Below are 19,815 nucleotides of genomic sequence, written 5' to 3'. Positions count from 1 at the left end.
GGAGTTGCAGGAGAACCGGTTCATTTCCACTTCCGAATTCGGTTCTTGTGATTCCAGTCCCCCCAAAAGATTCAGTTCAGAAACTTGTTCCTCTCGTCATTATGACTTCTAGTCTGTTACGTACAAAATTATGGTTCCTTCGCATTTCAATTCTATATTTATTCACTCTCGGATCTAGGTTCTTGGATCCGTTCATTTTGCGACTCTTTCTTGTGAACCTGTTCAAGACCAGAATTTGGAGAGGCGTGAGATTTGTCCTTAGAGAACAAGCTACTCAAGATGAAACCTACGCACCAGCCATCCTCAGAATTTCTTGCTGAAAAAATGTTGCTTTAGCTTTGTGTGTGGTGAGGAAATTTTTTTTCTGCAAGAACACACCTGTTCGGAACCAGTTCTCTTTTGATACGTGAAGCGGAGCAGGTTGGTGTTCGGACAGTTCATCGGTTTTGGATCTGCAATAAAGCTTGAAGAGCAGAATTTCACGTAACTGTCTGTGGTTGACATCACACTGGGTGGGTGCGGACGCCGAGTAAAAACAAAGGGACTCACTACTTCATTCCCCCCGTGAACCCATTCTGTGAATTTGAGTTCTTCGTTGGCGACCCGTTCAGAAGCAATCTCATCAACTAGTTTATTTGCTCGTTGTCGTAGTTTTTACATTGCAGAGATGTGTTACACCCCAGAAATTATTGATTTTATGCAGTATCAGTGACGTCATTATTTGAATATGCACGTGTTTTGTGCATGTAGAACGAATTTATTTTTAAAAAACTGGTGCGAAGTAGAGGAATTAAACGTACGCTGATCACATATCGTTGTTAGGTTAGGTATGTTGGTTTCATGCCGATAGTAATTTTACGTATTTTTTGCATGTAGAATGAAATTATGCTGAAAAGTGGTGAAAATGTGCCCAAGTTCTTTTTGTTTTATTACGATTTCATCATGCTACAAATGCAACTTTTACATGGTTTGATTTCGATTTATGTCTGTTAACACATACTGCAGAGGTTTAGTGATTACTTAAGATTTTGTGAATAAATGCTTTTGTGGTTAGGTTAGGAATGTCTGGTTTGGTTGTCTTAGAATTAAAATAAAGACCCTGAATGCACTCTACTAAGGTTCCTATTTATTTCTACATTCATTCCCACTAGTTTATGATACTTACTGTTGCTTGTCAACCTGAGAATACTTTGTCCGTGGGAAGCGTGTATGATTGAGTAAGGTCATTTTGAAGGGTTTTTTTTCAACATAAATAACTTTTTTCGAATCCAAATAGTGCTCATTATTTTAAGGAAGGTTCAAATTTCGTGTCACAATGATTGCCAAAATTCTATGATAATAATTAGTCTTCCTGCTAGGAAAATTTGAAAAAAATAAATAATCATAAAACATTCAGAACTGTTACCTTTTAAAAGACAGGTTTCGATGTTTTCCGTAATATAAAATTGGTTCCAGCATGTGGAAAACTCAAATAATGGAGATATTTGATTCCTAAGTATGGTCAGCGTATATATATTTTTTAGGTGTATGGTTGGTCACCGACCCCATTCAAGTTCTGAATTTCCGTAGTATGTACTATTTTCAATAAATTAAAAATCATTAAACGTATTGCATATTTTCTAAAGGTACATGACCTAATTTTCTGTTGTTTCTCATTTGTATTGATATAGGCTAATTGAGGTTGTATACAGGTTACATTGTAAAGCTTTGATATATGCCACATTTTTTTATTGATTTTTTTACACCACCTTAATTGTAATGACTTAGTGTAAATGGGGAAGTACAATAGTTATTTAATTTTTCATTGAATAGCATTATATTAATCACTTGGTAAATTTTCAGCTAATAACTTTGTATATTCATATTCATAATAATTAACGTGCCTGCATATTTAATTGAAAAACATGAGGTTCAAAAGCAAAAATCATGATGACAAACATGTCTGGAAAAATTTTATTTCTGGTCTGGAAAACCTGGAAAAGTCAGGGAATTTCATAATCAAAAAATCGTAGCTGCCCTGCATGTGAAATCAGCAAGTGAAGAGGCACTGTTCAACTTCAAATGTTTTGATTCATTTGAAATTTGGCACATTGAAAGGGCCACTTGAGGTACGAAAATATACGACTTTACAGATTCGTATCTTTTGTATTTCCGAAATTACAATGTTGTGCGATTTTGACCATTTTTCCTTCAACATCTTGTTAATTTTAAATTGCAATATTTCGGCAACCAGGGCACCTATAGAAGTGATTCGGATGGAGTTGGAAAGGTCTTAAAGGGCTCTTTCACATGAGATAGAGCATGCCTATCCCAGGGTAAAAAAAAAAACAATTGAACGTGGTGTAAAGAAAACTTTGGTAACCATTTTCTCAAAAGTGGGTCTTTTAATTATTATTTTTTTTAAAAAAATGTCATACAAACACTATTACTCAATAAGTGCACAAAGTGCCAATGGGGTCTGGAGTCATGTTAGATTCAGGCTAGTTTAGAGCAGGCTCTTGTAGGCTAGGTAATGGATGATAACAGATTTTGATAGACAAATTCCTAACATTCAAAAGTACAAGCAGCTACAATCAGTGCATTTTATTTCTTTAAAAGCAGAATGTAAAATACACGAAAAATTGTGAAACAATTTTGTGAACATATATCTTTGTGGGTCAGTGTCTGAATGTGGTTGTGTGCTGGACCTTGTGGCTGAGTGGTTAGCACATAGCGCTGCAATGCCTGCGGTCCTGGGTTTGAATCTCGCTCAAGCATGTTTGTTTGTGAATGTCCATTCATCAATTTCATCATTTCATCACTCATCTTTGCAAATTAGGTAAGAGGCACAAAACATGAAGTAAAATAAAATCAATATGGTTGTGCAATTATTACCTGGTACAAAGAAAAAGTAATCATTTTATTTCATGGAACCCCGATAATTCCCCATGATTTCCATGATGGAAAATACATTTTGTAAAATAGTGGTATGCTTAAAAGTAGAAAATGTGAAGAAAATTATTGAATGGTATAAATGCAGTGATCGAATTAGGTCGATATGAGCCGGTATGACATACCGGTAGTACATTAAGATGCCAAAAAGCATACTGGCAGTAAATTTTTAATATTTCCATTTATTTATTGTAGCTGATGGCACAAATAGCTACGCAATGGCTGACAATGTACTCGCTCATTTCTCTCCCTCCTCTTTCTCTCTCTCTCTCTAGTGGTGATAAAAGAGAGAGAATGAGAATATATATATTATTTAAGAAATCCCCCCCCCCCCCCTTTTCAAAGGGGAAGATTGTATCAATAGATAGACAGGCCTGTGCGTACGAGCATACCGTAAGTAAATTAAAGTGATATGCACCATGCCATGAAGGTGTATAGGGGTTAGGGCCCCACACTTTCTTGATCACGGCCGAAAAGTGGGGGCGATGTGATCAGCACCATGCCCCTGGCCACCTTTACTCCTCCATCCTCCAGGTACCCACTTTATACGATGATGGGTGGGTGCTGGAGCCGCTTGAACAGGTGGGAAATATGCCGGTTCTCCCATGACGGGGATCGAACTAGGGTCTCTCGCATGGTAGTCAGATGCCCTAAGGACTTAGCTACCGTGGCTCATGAGCATACCAGCAGTAATTTATTTCCAATTCGGCCACTGTATAAATGTATGTTCAGTGTGAAATTCACTATCATTAACAGCAAAAGGCATCCAAGATTAATCCAAATAATTTGTTCAGACAATTTTTAAGAAGCCTTTTGAACAAAATAACATGATTTCATTACTCACCCTAATACCAATAAATCATCCTTTTGAAGGCAGAGGAATCCCAAAGATTAATATGTATTGTACAGAAACGGAAAAGTGTAATGGCGAGAAAAACAATTTAAATAAGAACATACATTGGTTTTTAATTTGCAATAGTTAAACAATGGTAAATCAAATAAATATGGAACATAATGTAAATCTATATTTATGCAATTTATGTTCTATCCCAAAGACATCTTGTGACCAAATCAATGAAGATTACATAATTATTATACTAACTCCATGCCTTTCCTGTATTTTGCCCATAATTTTCCAGGCTTGTTCAAGTACGTTGCAGGATATTACAAGAAACTATTCATAATTTGCTTTACTATCTCAAATCATCTATTTCCTGCTGTGTGCTTTTTCCCCCTATGTGCTTTCCACAGCTTCCTCGCCCGACTTGACCTGGGCTTGCGAATCCAATCTTTATTTACTGTGGTGGACATTATTGGACCCTCTCAAAGGAACATGCTGTTCTTCTCAGATTACCAGCAGAAACACCTCTTCTCGACTCCTCCCCCCCATAACCCTCCACAGCAAGCTGCGGAGGGGGAGGGAGGTCTGTGCCACGATCGCTGATGGAGACTGGGAGTTAACATTGATCCTTATGGGAGAATTTTTTTTATTCGTTCTCCGGGGAACATAAAACCTCCGATGGCCTTAAAATATATGTCAACGGAAAAAGGACATTTTGAAGTACTGAATGGTAGACGGAAAAGTCGAAAACTCCACTTGATTAGCCGTAACTTGAAGTTTAAGTTGTTTGTTTTTTTTTTCCTGCATAAGGAATACATGAGAGTCTGAAAATTCTTATTCATCATATTTTTTTAAACATCGTGGCTAGCTTAATAATCAACTTGAAAAACCGTTTCCACTTGCCACATGACGAGAGATAGAAGCTTTTTAATATAGCAGTGCCCATTCCGATGATATTGAAATAAATGCACAACTGGTGCGTAATTGTCCCTCATTGCCTTAAAGGCAAAGAAAACAAGTAAAAACGTTGATTTCTAGATGAGCATTCCCGCTCCCCTCTCCAGACCACTAGAAGAGGCTCAACTAGTAGCGCACACGGATATCATCAAAGGGGGGGAGGTTGAAAAGCTGTTTATCCAAATTCACATTACCAGTATTGTATTAAGTTTAATTACTACTACTGTCACTACTCATGCTGCTGCTGTTACTACTAATACCACCACCACTGCTACTACTATTAAGTAGTAGAGATCTACATAAATATATTAATGAAAGCAAAATAACATTATTACTTTCTAGTCAACAGTTATTTATATGTGATAGAAAATACATTTTAAGTGTGAAGAAAATCCATGAGAACAAACAAATATATTAAAATAAATTGAAAGGAACTCACCAAAAGAGGCAATTATGATCATCAATTCTTAATGTACCCAGAATTGTATGGCATTGCAATAACACAGTAATCCTGGCAAAGCATGTGTCATTTTTGGCTAAGAATTAAAGTCCTACCAGTGTACATCCTGAAAGGTGCATGCTAAGTTGAAAACTTCAAGCACTTTAGATTCAAACTCGCCTACTTCCACCAACTTTCCTCTCATTTTATTTCACGCTATGTGACCTAATTATGAAGTTGCCTATGGAACCGGACATTTGAGTCACCCTGTATTTCTAATAAACTGGAATTTAAACATCATATTCATGTACGTTAATTCAAACAATATTGTATTTGATTTCTGTTAGACTTTTACTTTTGAATGTTCGGAATTTGTCTATCAAAATCTGTTATCATCCATTACCTAACCTACAATAGCCTGCTCTAACCAAGCCTAAATCTAACATAACTCCGGATCCCATTGGCATCCCATTTTTAAACTTTGTATGCTTATTGAGTAATTGTTTTTTTTATCTCTGCCATAGGCATGCTATATCTTGTGTGAAAGAGCCCTTTAAGACCTTTCCAACGCCATCTGAATCACTTCTATAGGTGCCCTGGTTGCCGAAATATTGCAATTTAAAATTAACAAGATTTTGGAAAAAATTGTCATAATCGCACAGTTTGCAACACTGTAATTTCGGAAATACAAAAAATATGTGAATACAGTTTAAAGGCCCCCCCCCCCCACCTCCTGACAACAGCTTAACTTACTGAACGTACAAATGTAAACTTATTTGTTAACTCATACAAATAGAACTATTAGTACCTGAACTTATGACCTGCAGTGTCATTCAGACATCACTTGTCGTTAAATTATTGTAGCCTGAACAATTTTCTGTCTGCATTTTTTCATAGATGTTGATTGTAAGTCCCGAGACAATTAATGGAGCTAAGAAAGTGAATGAAACTCGAGCAGAGAATGGTTTGAATGGCCTTGCGGTGCACACAATTCCCCTACTCAAAGATGAAGGGAGAGAGGCTGAGGAAGAGGAGGAGAAAGTGAGCTCAAGTTCTGGAAGAATGAGATTACTGGGAACGAGGCTACGGACACCAAAGGTAAATCTTATAGTGTGGTATACTTGCAGAGAGATGCACCTTGTGAGTCAACATTTTGATTTTTTTCGGGCATTTATGCTGTTGTGGCATGGTGATATAGATTATTGTAAATTATTGTAATAAATTAGGAAAATGGTTAATGTAGCTACTGACAAGTACTGTTAGTAAGAGAAGGAACATGTGAAATCCAGAAATGTATTTGAAGAGGGGAGATAAGTGAATAGGGGAAATTTCAACAGAGAGAGAGTAAAAGACCTTGGCTTTAGTTTAGAATGTTTTATGGTAGTAGACACTTTTCCTAATTTTGCATCAGTGATCTAATTTACTACATTTGTTTGCCTGCATGCTATTTATAATTGCATCTTATATTTTTTACCTGTTAATTTGGTGATCAGTCACATAAAGTTGTCAAAGGAACAGAAAATAAAATGCCATCAGGAGTGCCCAAAAATTTGGGAATATTCAATTACTCTGAGAATTCTCAGCATGGAAAGTCAGGTCCAAATTTTCCATTTGCAACTTAAATGTGCGTTGAATTATAATTAAAATCCTAAATGTTTTGCATGGTTGTGTTTGTGTTGTACTTTTTAGTTTTAGTTAGTTACATCAAATGTTAGTGGACAGGTATAACTTGGAAATTTTCAATAAAAGCACTGTTTTTTTGTTGTTTTTTTTAGTTGTGCTAAGTTTTAGAAAATGGCATGTTCAATATTTTAGCTTGATATTCTTAAAAAAAATCCTGTAGACTTTCTTTCTGATGGTTCAAATGCTATTTATATGCCTGCAGTCAAATATTTTTTAATGATAAATGACATTGCGATAGAACGAAATAACATCATCTTCTCCCACCTATCATTGCAGGAGGTACAGTATTTAGATTTGCTACATACATTTTATTATTTTAGTATTGTTTAATATGAGGCGCATGTCAGAAAAAAGGGCCGATCTTTTTTAAAAAAATAAGAAGAAGAAATTTATTGTGATTGATAAACCAGTACATACCTTGGCTATTTTTCGATGTAGTCACCATTAACCTCCAGACATTTCTGATAGCGTGGCACAAGCTTCCGTATACCCTCTGCGTAAAAATCTGCCGCCTGAGAGTGCAGCCAGTCCAGAACTGATGTCTTGAGCACGTCACTGTCGTTGAAACGCTTCGATGCAAGCCACATTTTCAGGTGCAGAAAGAGAGAGAAATCGCTGGGGACACGGTCCGGGCTGTAAGGGGGATGATTGAATAGTTCCCATCGAAATCTTTCAATTGTCTCAACAGTACTAGCATCTGTGTGTGGGCGGGCGTTCTCATGGATCAGAAAAATTCAAGAGCGTAGCATTCCTCTCCACCGATTTTGGATGGCACGTCGCAGATTATTCAGTGTTTCGCAATACACGTCTGCTGTAATTGTTCGTCCTGGTTCCAAGAATTCCACAAAAATCACACCCTTTTGGTCCCAAAACACAGTTGCCATGATTTTGTGAACTGACGGTGTTTGTTTGAATTTCTTCGCTTTAGGAGAACCAGAGTGCTGCCATTGCATTGACTGCTGCTTCGACTCCCAGTGGCGTATGATATCCACGTTTCATCCCCCGTCACTATGTGCGAAAGGAGGTCATCCCCATCCTCCCCCCAGCAGGCCAAAAGATCACGTGCAGCTGTCCTTCTTTGCTCTTTGTGAGTGTCTGTGAGCATTTTTGGTACCCACCTCACACACAGTTTGTGATACCCCAGGTTGTCAGTCAGAATTCGATGCACTGTTTTTCGCAGACACTTCTGGAAACTTTTTGGCGAGTTCAGATATTGTGAACCGGCAATTGGAACGCACTTTCTCATTAATGCGTTCCACCAGATTGTCCGTCTGAACACTAGGCCTTCCGCTACGCTCATCGTCATGGACATTTGAATGCCCTTCCTGAAACTCTGCACCATTGCCTGACCTTCCCTTCACTCATCACTGTCGGTCCATAAATGGCACACAATTCCCGATGGATGTCAGCTGCATTCTGTCCTTTGGCGTTCAGAAATCGCATGACAGTTCTCACTTCACATTTGGCGGGATTTTGTATTACGGCAGTCATTTCACCTTACTGCTACTCACACGTACGCAACCCACTCTGACGATTCTATCTCTGTTGCAAGCACAGAATACTAGGGCATGCTCCTAAGCAACTTCATCAGTGTTGCCAACCCTGCATAAAAAAATTATCACCCTTTTTTTTTTTACATGCGCCTCGTGCTTTGCATTGTACATACTATTCTTGGGAATTGGTAATATGAGTAATCTTACTTGTTTTATTTCTTTCATGTGCAGCCCAAGCCCCATCTTCCATTGGTGCCTTACATAATAGGGCTGACAGGAGGCACCACCAGTGGGAAGTCCTCTATTGCCACTCGCCTGGAAGCTCTTGGAGCAGGCGTAATCAGTTGTGATAAACTTGGACATAATGTGTACAGAAATGGAAAGCTATGCTACCAAAGACTCGTCAAAGTGTTTGGAGATGAAATTCTTGATTCAGAATTAGAAATTGATAGGGGTGTTCTAAGTAGGATTGTGTTTAATGATCAGGTAAGTTTTGTGTGTGTTGAGAATTGAAGCAATTGAGCATACTCTAACATAATGGTTCTCAAAGAGTATATCATGACTCACTAGTGTGCCATATACAAATAATAATAACAATATAATGGAAAAGCATGAACATATACAGAATAGGCATAGTTTAAATGTAAAAAAGAAGAACAATGTGCGTATGGATGTGCTACAATATTCTACATGGCAAAATAGTCTGCTTAAAACACCTTGCCTGACTGGTATTGGTATATTAGTTTCTTGGTACAGGTTGCAAATTATTACACCAGTCTGATGTCTCTACAAATAATCTATAATTGAGTGAACATTTCTGAGATGTTAAATGATACACAATTTAATAATAGTTTATTGTGCATGTTTTTTAGTGAACGACGAGCTTTTTATATTCCTCTAGAGCGAGGATATAATATTTTAAATGTATCCACATCAACCCTTGTCCACAATCCTTATATTGCATTTCAACGTGGTAGCTACTACCTAGTCTTACCATAAATACTGTCACAAAGTTTTAAGTGAATTGACACAAAATGCTGAGAGATATTTTAATATCCTAATAACATTACTGAAATGGATGCATGACAAATCAAAATCACAAATCAATATTCATAATGGCCGCCCTTAGCATGCACACATTCCATAAGTCTTTGTGGCCACGCATCAATTGAATTATGCAACACATCGACTGAAAAATGGAGAAGTGCCTTCAGAAGATACCGACCGCTTTAAACTTTCAATATTGGGATGTCTCTTCTTCCAAACCATCTCCTGAAGCTTGGACCACAATTTGTAGTCCAAAGGGTATAGGTCCGGACTTGCAGAAGGCCAATCTGAAGTGGAAATGAAGTCTTTAACATTTGCTATGAGGGCACGCTCCATTTCTGTGAAAAAGGGGTAAAAACATCAACCAAAGTGTACCAGCAGACAGTGCTTGAGAGACTAGTCAAGAATGTCAACAACACTCTCTTCCATGGTCAGAACTGGAGCTTCTAGCAGGATTCAGCCCCAACATATGGAGCCCGAACAACACAGCAGAGGCTGGAGGCAAATGTACCAGACTTAATTCCCACTTCGGATTGGCCTTCTGCAAGTCCGGACCTATACCCTTTGGACTACAAATTGTGGTCCAAGCTTCAGGAGATGGCTTGCAAGAAGAGACATCCCAATATTGAAAGTTTAAAGCGGTCTCTTCTGAAGGCAGTTGCTCATTTTCCAGTCGATGTGTTGCGTACTTCAATTGATGCGTGGCCACAAAGACTTACGGAATGTGTGCGTGCTAAGCGTGGCCATTATGAATATTGATTTGTGATTTTGATTTGTCATGCATCCATTTCAGTAATGTTATTAGGATATTACAATATCTCTCAGCATTTTGTGTCAATTTACTTAAGACTTTGTGACAGTATTTATGGTAAGACTATGTGTGTTAAGTACCTAGTTTTTTCATACGAATCTGAAGAAGGAGATAGTTAATCTCCGAAACGTAGTTCTACAGAAAGAAAAATAGGAACAACATACTCGCATACGTAAGTACAGTTTTTAATGTTAAAAAAAAATAAAGGTCTTTTTATATTCTGGAATTGTGAGTAATACGTACCAAACCTACGAAATGCTATTGATACACAATTTATATTTGCAGTACCTGTGATCAGATAGGCTTAAGTTATGTGACCTGTGTAAAATAAATTTCAAAATACAGTGTTTCTTTCTAAAGCTATTACTCAGTCAATTACAGTAATTGAGGAGGAAAATGATATTCAGTACTTCCAGTAATTTTTTTCCACCGTTTTGGTAAGCTATGAGTATTAGTAAATGTTATGTTACTCCAACCATTTTCATGTGAAGCTCATTTTATATGAAGGGCCAGGGGGAAAAACGATGAATGTCGATTTTTCGCCCATTTTGAGATTGCAACGCCATCTGATAGTTCAGAAGCTGTACTATAAGAATGGGAACGGCCTTGGTTGGGAAACGATGAGAAGTGCCTGAAAAACGCATTATTATTTTGGCATATATTAATGTACTTATGAAAAGAAATACTTTGTTTTTCATTTCCTGGCAAATCGTCTCGAATGAACATTCATCGTTTTTCCCCCTGGCCCTTCATATGCAAAAGAAAATGCTGTTCTGAGGTTCTTTTTATGTTGTAAAATTCAGATTTGAACACACAGATATTTAACATGAATATCTGAAGCTTACATACAAATGTGTTGTAACCCTTTCTCCCTACCTTGTTAAGATTCAATATGTTACCATCGAAGACCAACTCAGTTATGTACTTACCACGGTGTCATTACCATGCTAGGGAAAATATTTTGATGTGACATTCATTTATTTTTCATAAAATTTAAAAAAATGCAAAGCATGAATTACATCTGATTTACGAGGGTAAGTCAAAAATCTACACTTTTCACCATAACTTTCTTTAGGTTGGCCACACTGTCCACAGCTCTCGCATGCTGATAAGTGGTACTCTTTTGGTTACGTGGCCGAGTTTTCATATTCGCTCCATTTTTCTTTCTTTTATAACAGAGTAAACATGGCTGTGTTGCTGGTAATGTGCACCAAGGGAAAACAGAGATCAGTGATCTGAAGCTTGTCGTGGACGATTTCGCACACAGAACCATGACTATAGCTCTTTTCAGTTCTTATGGCAGGCGCTCTAGAAGCTGGCAGGGAAAGTGGGGAGCGGGGATTATGGAACAGACCAACCAGACAACAGCAGTGGCGCCGAGACACACGACGCGGCCGGAAAAAGTACTACGTGAAACTCGTTCTACTGGCCGCTGGATTGGTCGCTTCCCCGTTCCCCACTTCCCCTGCCAGCTTCTAGAGTGCCCGCCGTAAGAACTGAAAAGAGCTATAACAGTGGCGTGCCCCGAATTTTCTAAAGGGGAGGTGGTTATGTACACTTTTTTTAGTAGTCTGTCCTCATTTTGCCATCTTACCCTGCCATTGACGTTCTTTTTGTTTAAGAATACTGGGCCAAAGGGGAGGGGTTATAACCCCAATCAACCCTCCCACCTCAGGCATGTCACTGATGACAAATTTGCAGAGAGCATGCCACCTCATCGGCTGCCACCCTGTGACCCATCTGTTCGTCAGAATCATCTCTTGAGCTTGTTGATTCTTTCCATCAGTGGTGGAGGTTGATGGGCGTGCTGCTCCTGCTTCGTGCTTCCTGCTTGTTCGGCCATTTTTAAACCTCTTGATCCACTCGTATACACTTCTACGGAGTAGAGCACTGTCCCCGCATTGTACTGAAAGCTAAGGTGAAAAACAACCCCTGACACACCTTCGGAGCAGAGAAACGGATCATTGTTCTCTGTTCTGCGTTGGTGCACACTGCCAGCAGAGCGGTCATGTTTACTCTGTTACAAAAGAAAGAAAAATAGAGCGATTAATATGAAATCTCGGCCACGTAACCACAAGAGTACCACTTATCAGGATACGAGAGCTGTGAACAGTGTGGCCAACCTAAAGAAAGTTAGGGTGAAAAGTGTAGATAATTTTTGACTTACCCTCGTACTTACAGTTGTTCAAGTATACTTCTACACCTCTAGGTATGATCCTATTGATAGTGAAGTAGGAAAGATGAAGGCAGGGGAGGGGAGATACTATGGGAATCAACTGTATCACTGGAAGAATAAACTTTTGTTTTCCTGGAATGTTTGAAGTTTAGTACTTGGTGAGAGTGTGATATTTCCGGAAGGATTCATCCACACTAAGTTCAACTCCACATCCCCTGCACATATATCTGCATTCCTTCCCTTTTTTGATTCTTAAGTCTCTTGCTTAATGTTACTAGGTTGTTCACTGTCTGCCATATTTGAATAAACTAGAAACTATTCCCAAAAGATTTGGTTGGTTGATTTCGTGTCCACTTTATGCACAGTAAGGCTAATCGGGACTGGACCTACAGTTTAAAGTGGGATCCGAACCACTATGTGACTCCAACCAGTAATCGAACCCAGGACCCCTTGATTACAAGGCAATGACACTACCACACCACCATTGGGGAGGCCCTATTCCCAATAGAGTACTTTAGTTTCTTCACTTTCATATAACCACAACAGAAGGTAGGATCAGTTTTACGAGTTACACATTTCAACAGTAACTGCTTGGAGAAAAAGAGAGAGAAATAGAATGAAACACGACCGTGGTATACCTATAGAGAGCATAGTCCAGTGCGAACATGTAAACGCATCCATGGTATGTGGCAATAAGAGACAAGAATGCGTATACATGACTGTGGTAGGGAAAGGGTTAAAATTAATAGTTGTTTTCCTAAATGAAATAAAGTGAATAAGCTTGTACATACCCATGTTTTCTTTTATGTGATGATTACAGGTTTGCTTCACTTTCTATTTCTTGGACTGGCATGTACCGAGATGAGTATTTTTATTCTCTCTTCGCAGGAAAAGTTAGAGAAATTGAATGTCATTGTATGGCCTGAGATTTTCAAAGAAATTCAAGTATGCCAGATCAAGTTACATGAAGCAGGAAAAAAGATAATTGTGATTGATGCAGCTCTTTTACTAGATGCAGGGTGGGATGAGTCCTGCCATGAAATATGGGTGGTTTTCGTTCCACCAGATGAGGTGAGTACAGTATGCCTTTCTAAATATGCATTGAAGTAATACAGAGTATATTTGTTTCTTTAGAGCCAAAGCCCAGGCTAAGTGTCCACAAACTTCCAACTCAGTTGTCAGCTCTTTGTCCATTTCAGTAAATGACTATGTTTTAATTTCATTTGTAGTGCAGTATGGATTTCATCAGAAGTGCAATCCAGTTTTCTGCAGAACAATTAGTATCATTACCAATTCAAGTCACACCAGGACTTTGATTTTACAGAATTACAGAACACATTTGGGCATATAAAATACTTATTTCTGGATGTAATGTCCCTCTACGCTAATGCAGTTATCCCATCATTTCACTATTGCTTGAATACCAGCAGCATAGAAAGATTTCTCGGTATTCTCGACCTGTGATTGGACTGCATGCTTCACCTCTTTGTCACTGCTGAAATGCTGGCCCCGAGGAACTCCTTTAGGAATCCAATCAGGTGAAAATCGCTTGGAGAGAGGTTCATGCTGTAAGGGGAGTGTGGCAGTAACTTCCAGACTAGTTTCTGTAGTGTGAAAATTTGTACAGTGGCCAGTATGTAGGATTCCATTGTCTTGCAGATACAGAAAGCTCTTAGTGATCAAACCAGCTCTTTTTTTTTCTTGTTGTGAGTTTTATCCCTTTCCAGACAAGTAACGGGCATAGCAAATTGTACAATTACTGTCCAATAAGATGAGTTCACTATAAAATTCCATTGTGAATGTACAATGCATCTCTTGTGCAACTGCTGAAATTTATGTGTACTTGTACTTTTGTTTATACTTTTTGTTTACAATAGCATTTAATAATTTATATCCACATTGTGGAAATTTCTTACAATGATCCCGTTTCGGATTTTACAGTTAGTGATGTTTTTGATCCTAATAGAAAGTTTTTACATTATTTTCATGAGTTAATTTTATATTACCTATTCAAATTATGTTTTCATTAATTATTATGGAATGTTATATTTTTTTTTACTTTTAAAAAATTGTTACAGAAAAAAATATGAATGTGAGGAAATTTATATGAAATGTAACATATTATTAGAGGCACATATTTTTGGTAAATAAAAAAGCAAAATTTCGGTACAAAAACAGAGTCAATTTCGGGTTCAAAAGCGGTACATTTTTAAATCATGCTGCCTGTATAATTTGGTATGAATCCTCGTGTACATATTGCTTTCATTGAAGAATTATTCCTCTTGTAGTTTACAGTTGTAACAAGCATTCAGCCACATTTTGGAAGTAATGTTTCAGAAGAACACATTCAGACATTCATTAGTAGTTTGATCAGTGCAATTATAACACTGGGATAAAGTAAAAAGTAAAGTAAAGTGTTCCCCTGTGCATAGCACCACGCCATGAAGGCGTATAGGGGGTGTGGGGGTAACGCCCCACACTTTCTTGATCCGGTCATGAGTGGGGGTGATGTGATCAGCATCACGCCCCTGACCGCCTTTACCCCCCAGGGTTTCCCCCAGGTACCCATGTTATTCGACGCTGGGTGGGCGCCGGGGCCGCTTCCACCGTTAGAAAAGTTCCCGGATTTGAACCGGCCGGGGATCGAACCCGGGACCTTGAGCATGGTAGTCAGACGCGTTACCGACTGAGCCACCGCGGCCACATAACACTGGGATAAATTTAACAAATAAATGTTGTGCAGAGATTTATGTCTTTATGTCCAATGTTCTTTCATTCTGGAAATTAGCAACTAACTTTTATACTTGGTGCTAAATGTTCTATTCCAAATCCTTGTTTGATTAGTTGTTTCCCTTGTAGGCTGTGAAAAGATTGCAGGCACGAAATAACTTGAGTGAAAGTGATGCCCGTAGTCGCTTGGCTGCTCAACCACCTAATGAGTCTCGTGTGTGTAAAGCTGATGTGGTGTTGTCAACATTGTGGTCCCCTGAATATACGCAGCAGCAGGTGGAGCGAGCATGGCAGAACCTTCATCAGCATTTGCAGAGCATAGGAGTGGATCTTGGTACTCATTCGGAAAGCTCTGTGGAAAATGTCCGTCAAGTTTCATCATTGTAACTATAAAAATTATGTAAGTCTTTTCTTTTACAGCTATGACTGTTGTGGTGGCCATGTTATTTCTTTTGAGAAAGTCATTAATTTATAAGATGGTAGTAGAAACAGGGACAATTTTGCTGCCATCGTGGGATATATACTTTGTCTTTATGTCCATAAAGGTTGTTTGTCTGAGATACTTGGTGATATTTTATTGCTTTTTATCATCGTGTGATAAATGTGATATTTTTGTCATTTTTGTTGCTATGCAGTCTTATTTGCAACTTACATGGCTAGAATTAACTTCTCACTTGTTAGTGCCTTTAGTCAAGCATTGGAAGCTCCATGAAAGGTTTTGTTTTCGGTAAATATCCTTGCTCTGTTCTGTCAATGGAAAGAAATTAAAACATCCAGTGATTACATGCTCGTACTTCAATAAAACTTCAGAGACTGGGGAAGTATGAATGACAAATGTTGCACAAGAATGCACAGTCCTCTACATCGCTAGCACATAAGCACTTATGTGACAACATAAGTTCATCTGACGCTGGTACGTTATTCATATGGCAGGTGGGAAATTCAAGAAGAAACAGTACACTGAGATAATATTCTTCTTTTAGAACTCTACGTGGAACTGATACCATAGTTTTTAATCTTCTCGCTCTAATTGATCACACTCAATTTGCCTACTTTATTTTTTGCATAGTTTGGGAACTTAGGATACTGACTCGGTGTAAACTGCAAATATATCATGTTTCTGAGAGGTACGTTCTAGTATATTTCAAAACTCATAAATAGTTTCAGGATCTTGAATGTGTAAGTAAGATAACTCAGTAGAGCAGATGTGCCTTTTTTTTGACCTCATGTGAAGACTGAAAGTGTCAATTTTCAATGGGCATTTAATGAACATATGGAGAATAACTTTAGTTATGGCTCAGTTATGATTTAAAAATACAATTTGTAATCTGCTGGTAATATGTATTGGAATGGAAAGTACTATAGTAGAATCATATCTTTACAAATACATAAGTTTAATTGCAATAAAATTGATGCTTCCATGCAAAAATCACAAAATACCGCATGAGCATGTAAATGGTAAGCAGACAGATAAGATAAATCTTCCTTTTAAGCAGTAACTCATACTCTGCTTTGTTTCATGCCACAAGATATCTTGCAATGATGTTGCCCATTCATATTCAAGCAATGCTCATAAATAATGTCCATTTCATACATAAAGTTGACTCTTGTTAATTTTATCTTCAAGTTTCTCAATGACTTTTTAAACCCTCAATATTCACATTCAAAATTCCTCATTTCAAGCTTTTGCTTCTAATCATTGTTCTAAATTTTTGTTTCATTGAGGTAGAATGACCTTGAGGTAATATTTTCTTGTCATTTTGAATTTATTGTTCTACTATTATTTCTTTCATCAGATGCTTTAGTTGCACATACAAAATATTATATGTTGACTGTACAACATCTTGCATAGCCAAGTATAGTACATGAGAATTTGTATGGAAATGTTGTTCCCATTTCAAGACAATAGTATTTTTATAAGTGGTATTGCTTTTCATATAGCTGCACTTATTAATCTGTGTGTAGTAAATAAGATTGGTTGATGAAATTTTATATTAAAATTTTATAGGAGAGTTTTGCGACCTCTAGTCGTTATTGGTGTTACATTATATTTTTATTATATGGGTTGTGTACATGATGTAGATATGCATATTTGTAAAAATGAAACTACTGTCAGTTTAAGATATTATATTCTAATCTGTTATTTTAGTTCAAAATAAACATTACTTATGTTAAACAATGTTTTATTTACCAACAAGTATTGATAATGGTTACTGTAGTTCTCATATTTTGGTATGTATATTTAATGAAAGTCCTCCTCCGTAGTCGAGCGGGTTAAGGCGTTCACTCGTCTTGAGATCGTTCGCTGCGGGACGGCGTAGGTTCGAATCCGGCTCTGGTCGGAATTTATTCGGCCTACGTATAGGGCCGGTGGCAACCCACCATCGTGAGGAAATTGGGGAGCTCCGAGTGAGTGAGCGTAATCCGGTCACGGAGACCTACTATAACGGCTGGGGATACGTCGGGCCGACCCCCCGACTATTCCAATACTGGTTGAAGATCTCCACGCTTAGAGGTGACGAAGGAAAGCGTGGGAGGGAGACCGGCAGTCGGTAGGTAAGCCTAGGCCCTTCATGGGCTGTTGCGCAACGGATTATTATTATATTTAATGAAAAAGTAAGTAGTTGTTTCACAAAGAGAAAATTTCCATTTTTAGACTGCTTGCACAATGAAGTGGCATACTATATATAACACATGGCATGGCTTCATATGACAAGCCACTTAAAGAGTTAACCTTGGGGTTACAAAAGTCGAAGTTTTCTCGAAGAACTTTTCCACGGTTCTAATTTCTCCCTTCAAATATTATGACTTTTCCTTATATTTTTCTCTTTACGATAATGTATTTCAATGTGGAAAATCTTATTTGCCATGGTTATTTCATCTAATATACCTAGAACATCAGGAGGGCTCATTTTGACCCCTTCGCAATTTCCTCTTTGAAGGCTGCATCGTGCAGTGCCTGACAGTGGTGAAGATTGGGCTTTGTCATATGCAGCATGTTCCAATGTGTCTCCATAGCATCATTATTTTCACCTCATTTTCTAGAGGTGTTCTTTCCAGTGATTGTTGTCCTCAATGATGAAGTTTGAACTTGATGGTTGTCATGCTGAGATGCTGTAAAGCCTGTTCAGTAAGAGAAAGAACTTCAAAATTCTATTTTTGTCTTTTCCATCGAAAGCCAGGGAGGGTCACATGACCACTGAACCAATTGACTGTCCAGCTGTCTTGGTGAGGGGAAATTCTCATGGTATTATGTGTTGCATATGCTCTACTGCACATTATTCTCTGTCATTTGCAATAAAAACAAGTCACGACAGTGTCGGCATCGGGCAGCAGTCACACAGAAGGGCAAGAACACATGAAGAACCCTACCTCCCACAGCGACATTCATCCCTTTCCCAGGAACTCGGGAATGATCTTAACATGATAATAATGCTGGTTTTGAAAACATGTTCATAACCCACGAGTTTGCAAGCAAGAATTGGCAATGAATGATTTCTATTATTTCCACATAGCGTTGACCATGTCTTCAATGTCACTTTTGGGTGCAGCGCTTTCACTTTAGTCCTCCCTTTGATCTTGTCATCTGCTTCCCAGGAGGGTGCATCATTTTCGGAAATGTACATGGAATTCTTGTGCGGGACCCCAGCCTGTCACAAGCAAGAGTGAACGAACCTTTGAAAAGGACCTATCTTGACAAATCAGTTGTTTCTCTTGGCCACTGTGGCTAGAATCTTTTTTTGTATCGTTGCTGGAGTGGTTAGCACATCGTGCTACGATGCCAGGGGTCCCGGCTTTGAATCCTGGCCTGGGCATGAATGATTGTGAGTGTGCTTTCATCAATTTCATCATATCACCACTCATTTTCATCCAGTGGCACTAAAAGCGAAGTAAAATAAAGCAAATCAATCAATCAATCTTTGGTATCGGTTCAGCCCTAATCTCTACAAATCCAGTGTGGTGGTGCACCAGATTGCTAGAAAAATTCTGTTGGTTGACAGTCACCCAATTGTGGACTCGAATGACTCTAGTACAGATCCAGCTTGTCAAAGTAATTTGTAGCATTGACTTCCTTTGGAGGAAAAAATTAGATATGTGGTCGATCATCACACAGCACCACCCATTAATTTTGTGACACTTACCTAGCACCTCATATAGAGCGACCACAAGGAAAAGAACCTTTGGCCAAAAGTTTCCTTTCACCTTCCCCTCCATCGGTTCAACTCGGGCTAAAGAAGCATGCTCGATCCTGCCCCTCCCACACAGGAGTACGATGCACTGAAGTCACGGGTCTGTGCAATCTCTTTTGCCTGTGGTTCCACTGTAGTGTGTTCATTGGTTAGGCCCCAGATATAGCCATTATGTTTGTTGAATTTACTCCACACTTGAAAAGTGTAGTCATTAGAAAATGCCCCTTTGTTTATGAAATTTCCATCTCCCTGTAAACATTCTGGACAAAGTGAATATATTTTGGCTTGTCGTTCAGTTTAATCACCTGTGCAGTTGTGGTTTGGTGCAAATACAAACTAAGATGTTTTTTTGGTACTTTGTATATCATTATTGCACTTTGAGGACCTCCGAATATATTTATGTGGTGAATGCCGGAAAGGCACCCATATGAGTTCTGTGTCATTCTCACTTACTCCAGGCTGACCTACATGGCACATCACATTGCTTGTCTCGTGGCTAACGTTGGCCACAGCTAGT

At 38.4% G+C, this 19,815-nt stretch overlaps 1 protein-coding gene across 2 annotated transcripts in view; it reads left to right on the top strand.

Annotated features, from left to right (window-relative positions):
- The window catches only part of Ppat-Dpck (Bifunctional Phosphopantetheine adenylyltransferase - Dephospho-CoA kinase), a 36,472-nt gene extending 19,194 nt beyond the window's left edge, over positions 1 to 17,278 (top strand). For both annotated transcript variants that reach the window (XM_083120737.1, XM_083120738.1), the window contains exons 4-7: positions 6,066 to 6,266; positions 8,576 to 8,830; positions 13,267 to 13,449; positions 15,238 to 17,278. In XM_083120737.1, the coding sequence (XP_082976863.1) occupies positions 6,066 to 6,266; positions 8,576 to 8,830; positions 13,267 to 13,449; positions 15,238 to 15,495 (897 nt within the window). In that variant the 3' untranslated portion in view covers positions 15,496 to 17,278. The remainder of the gene's footprint in view (positions 1 to 6,065; positions 6,267 to 8,575; positions 8,831 to 13,266; positions 13,450 to 15,237) is intronic.
- The last annotated feature ends 2,537 nt before the right edge of the window (positions 17,279 to 19,815 follow it).

This window comes from Lepisma saccharinum, chromosome 4 (genome assembly GCF_977018435.1).
Source record: "Lepisma saccharinum chromosome 4, izLepSacc3.1, whole genome shotgun sequence".
Taxonomy (NCBI): Eukaryota; Metazoa; Arthropoda; class Insecta; order Zygentoma; family Lepismatidae; genus Lepisma; species Lepisma saccharinum.
The sequence above is the reverse complement of the archived record's forward strand: the minus strand, read 5'-3'. Positions and strand labels throughout refer to the sequence as shown.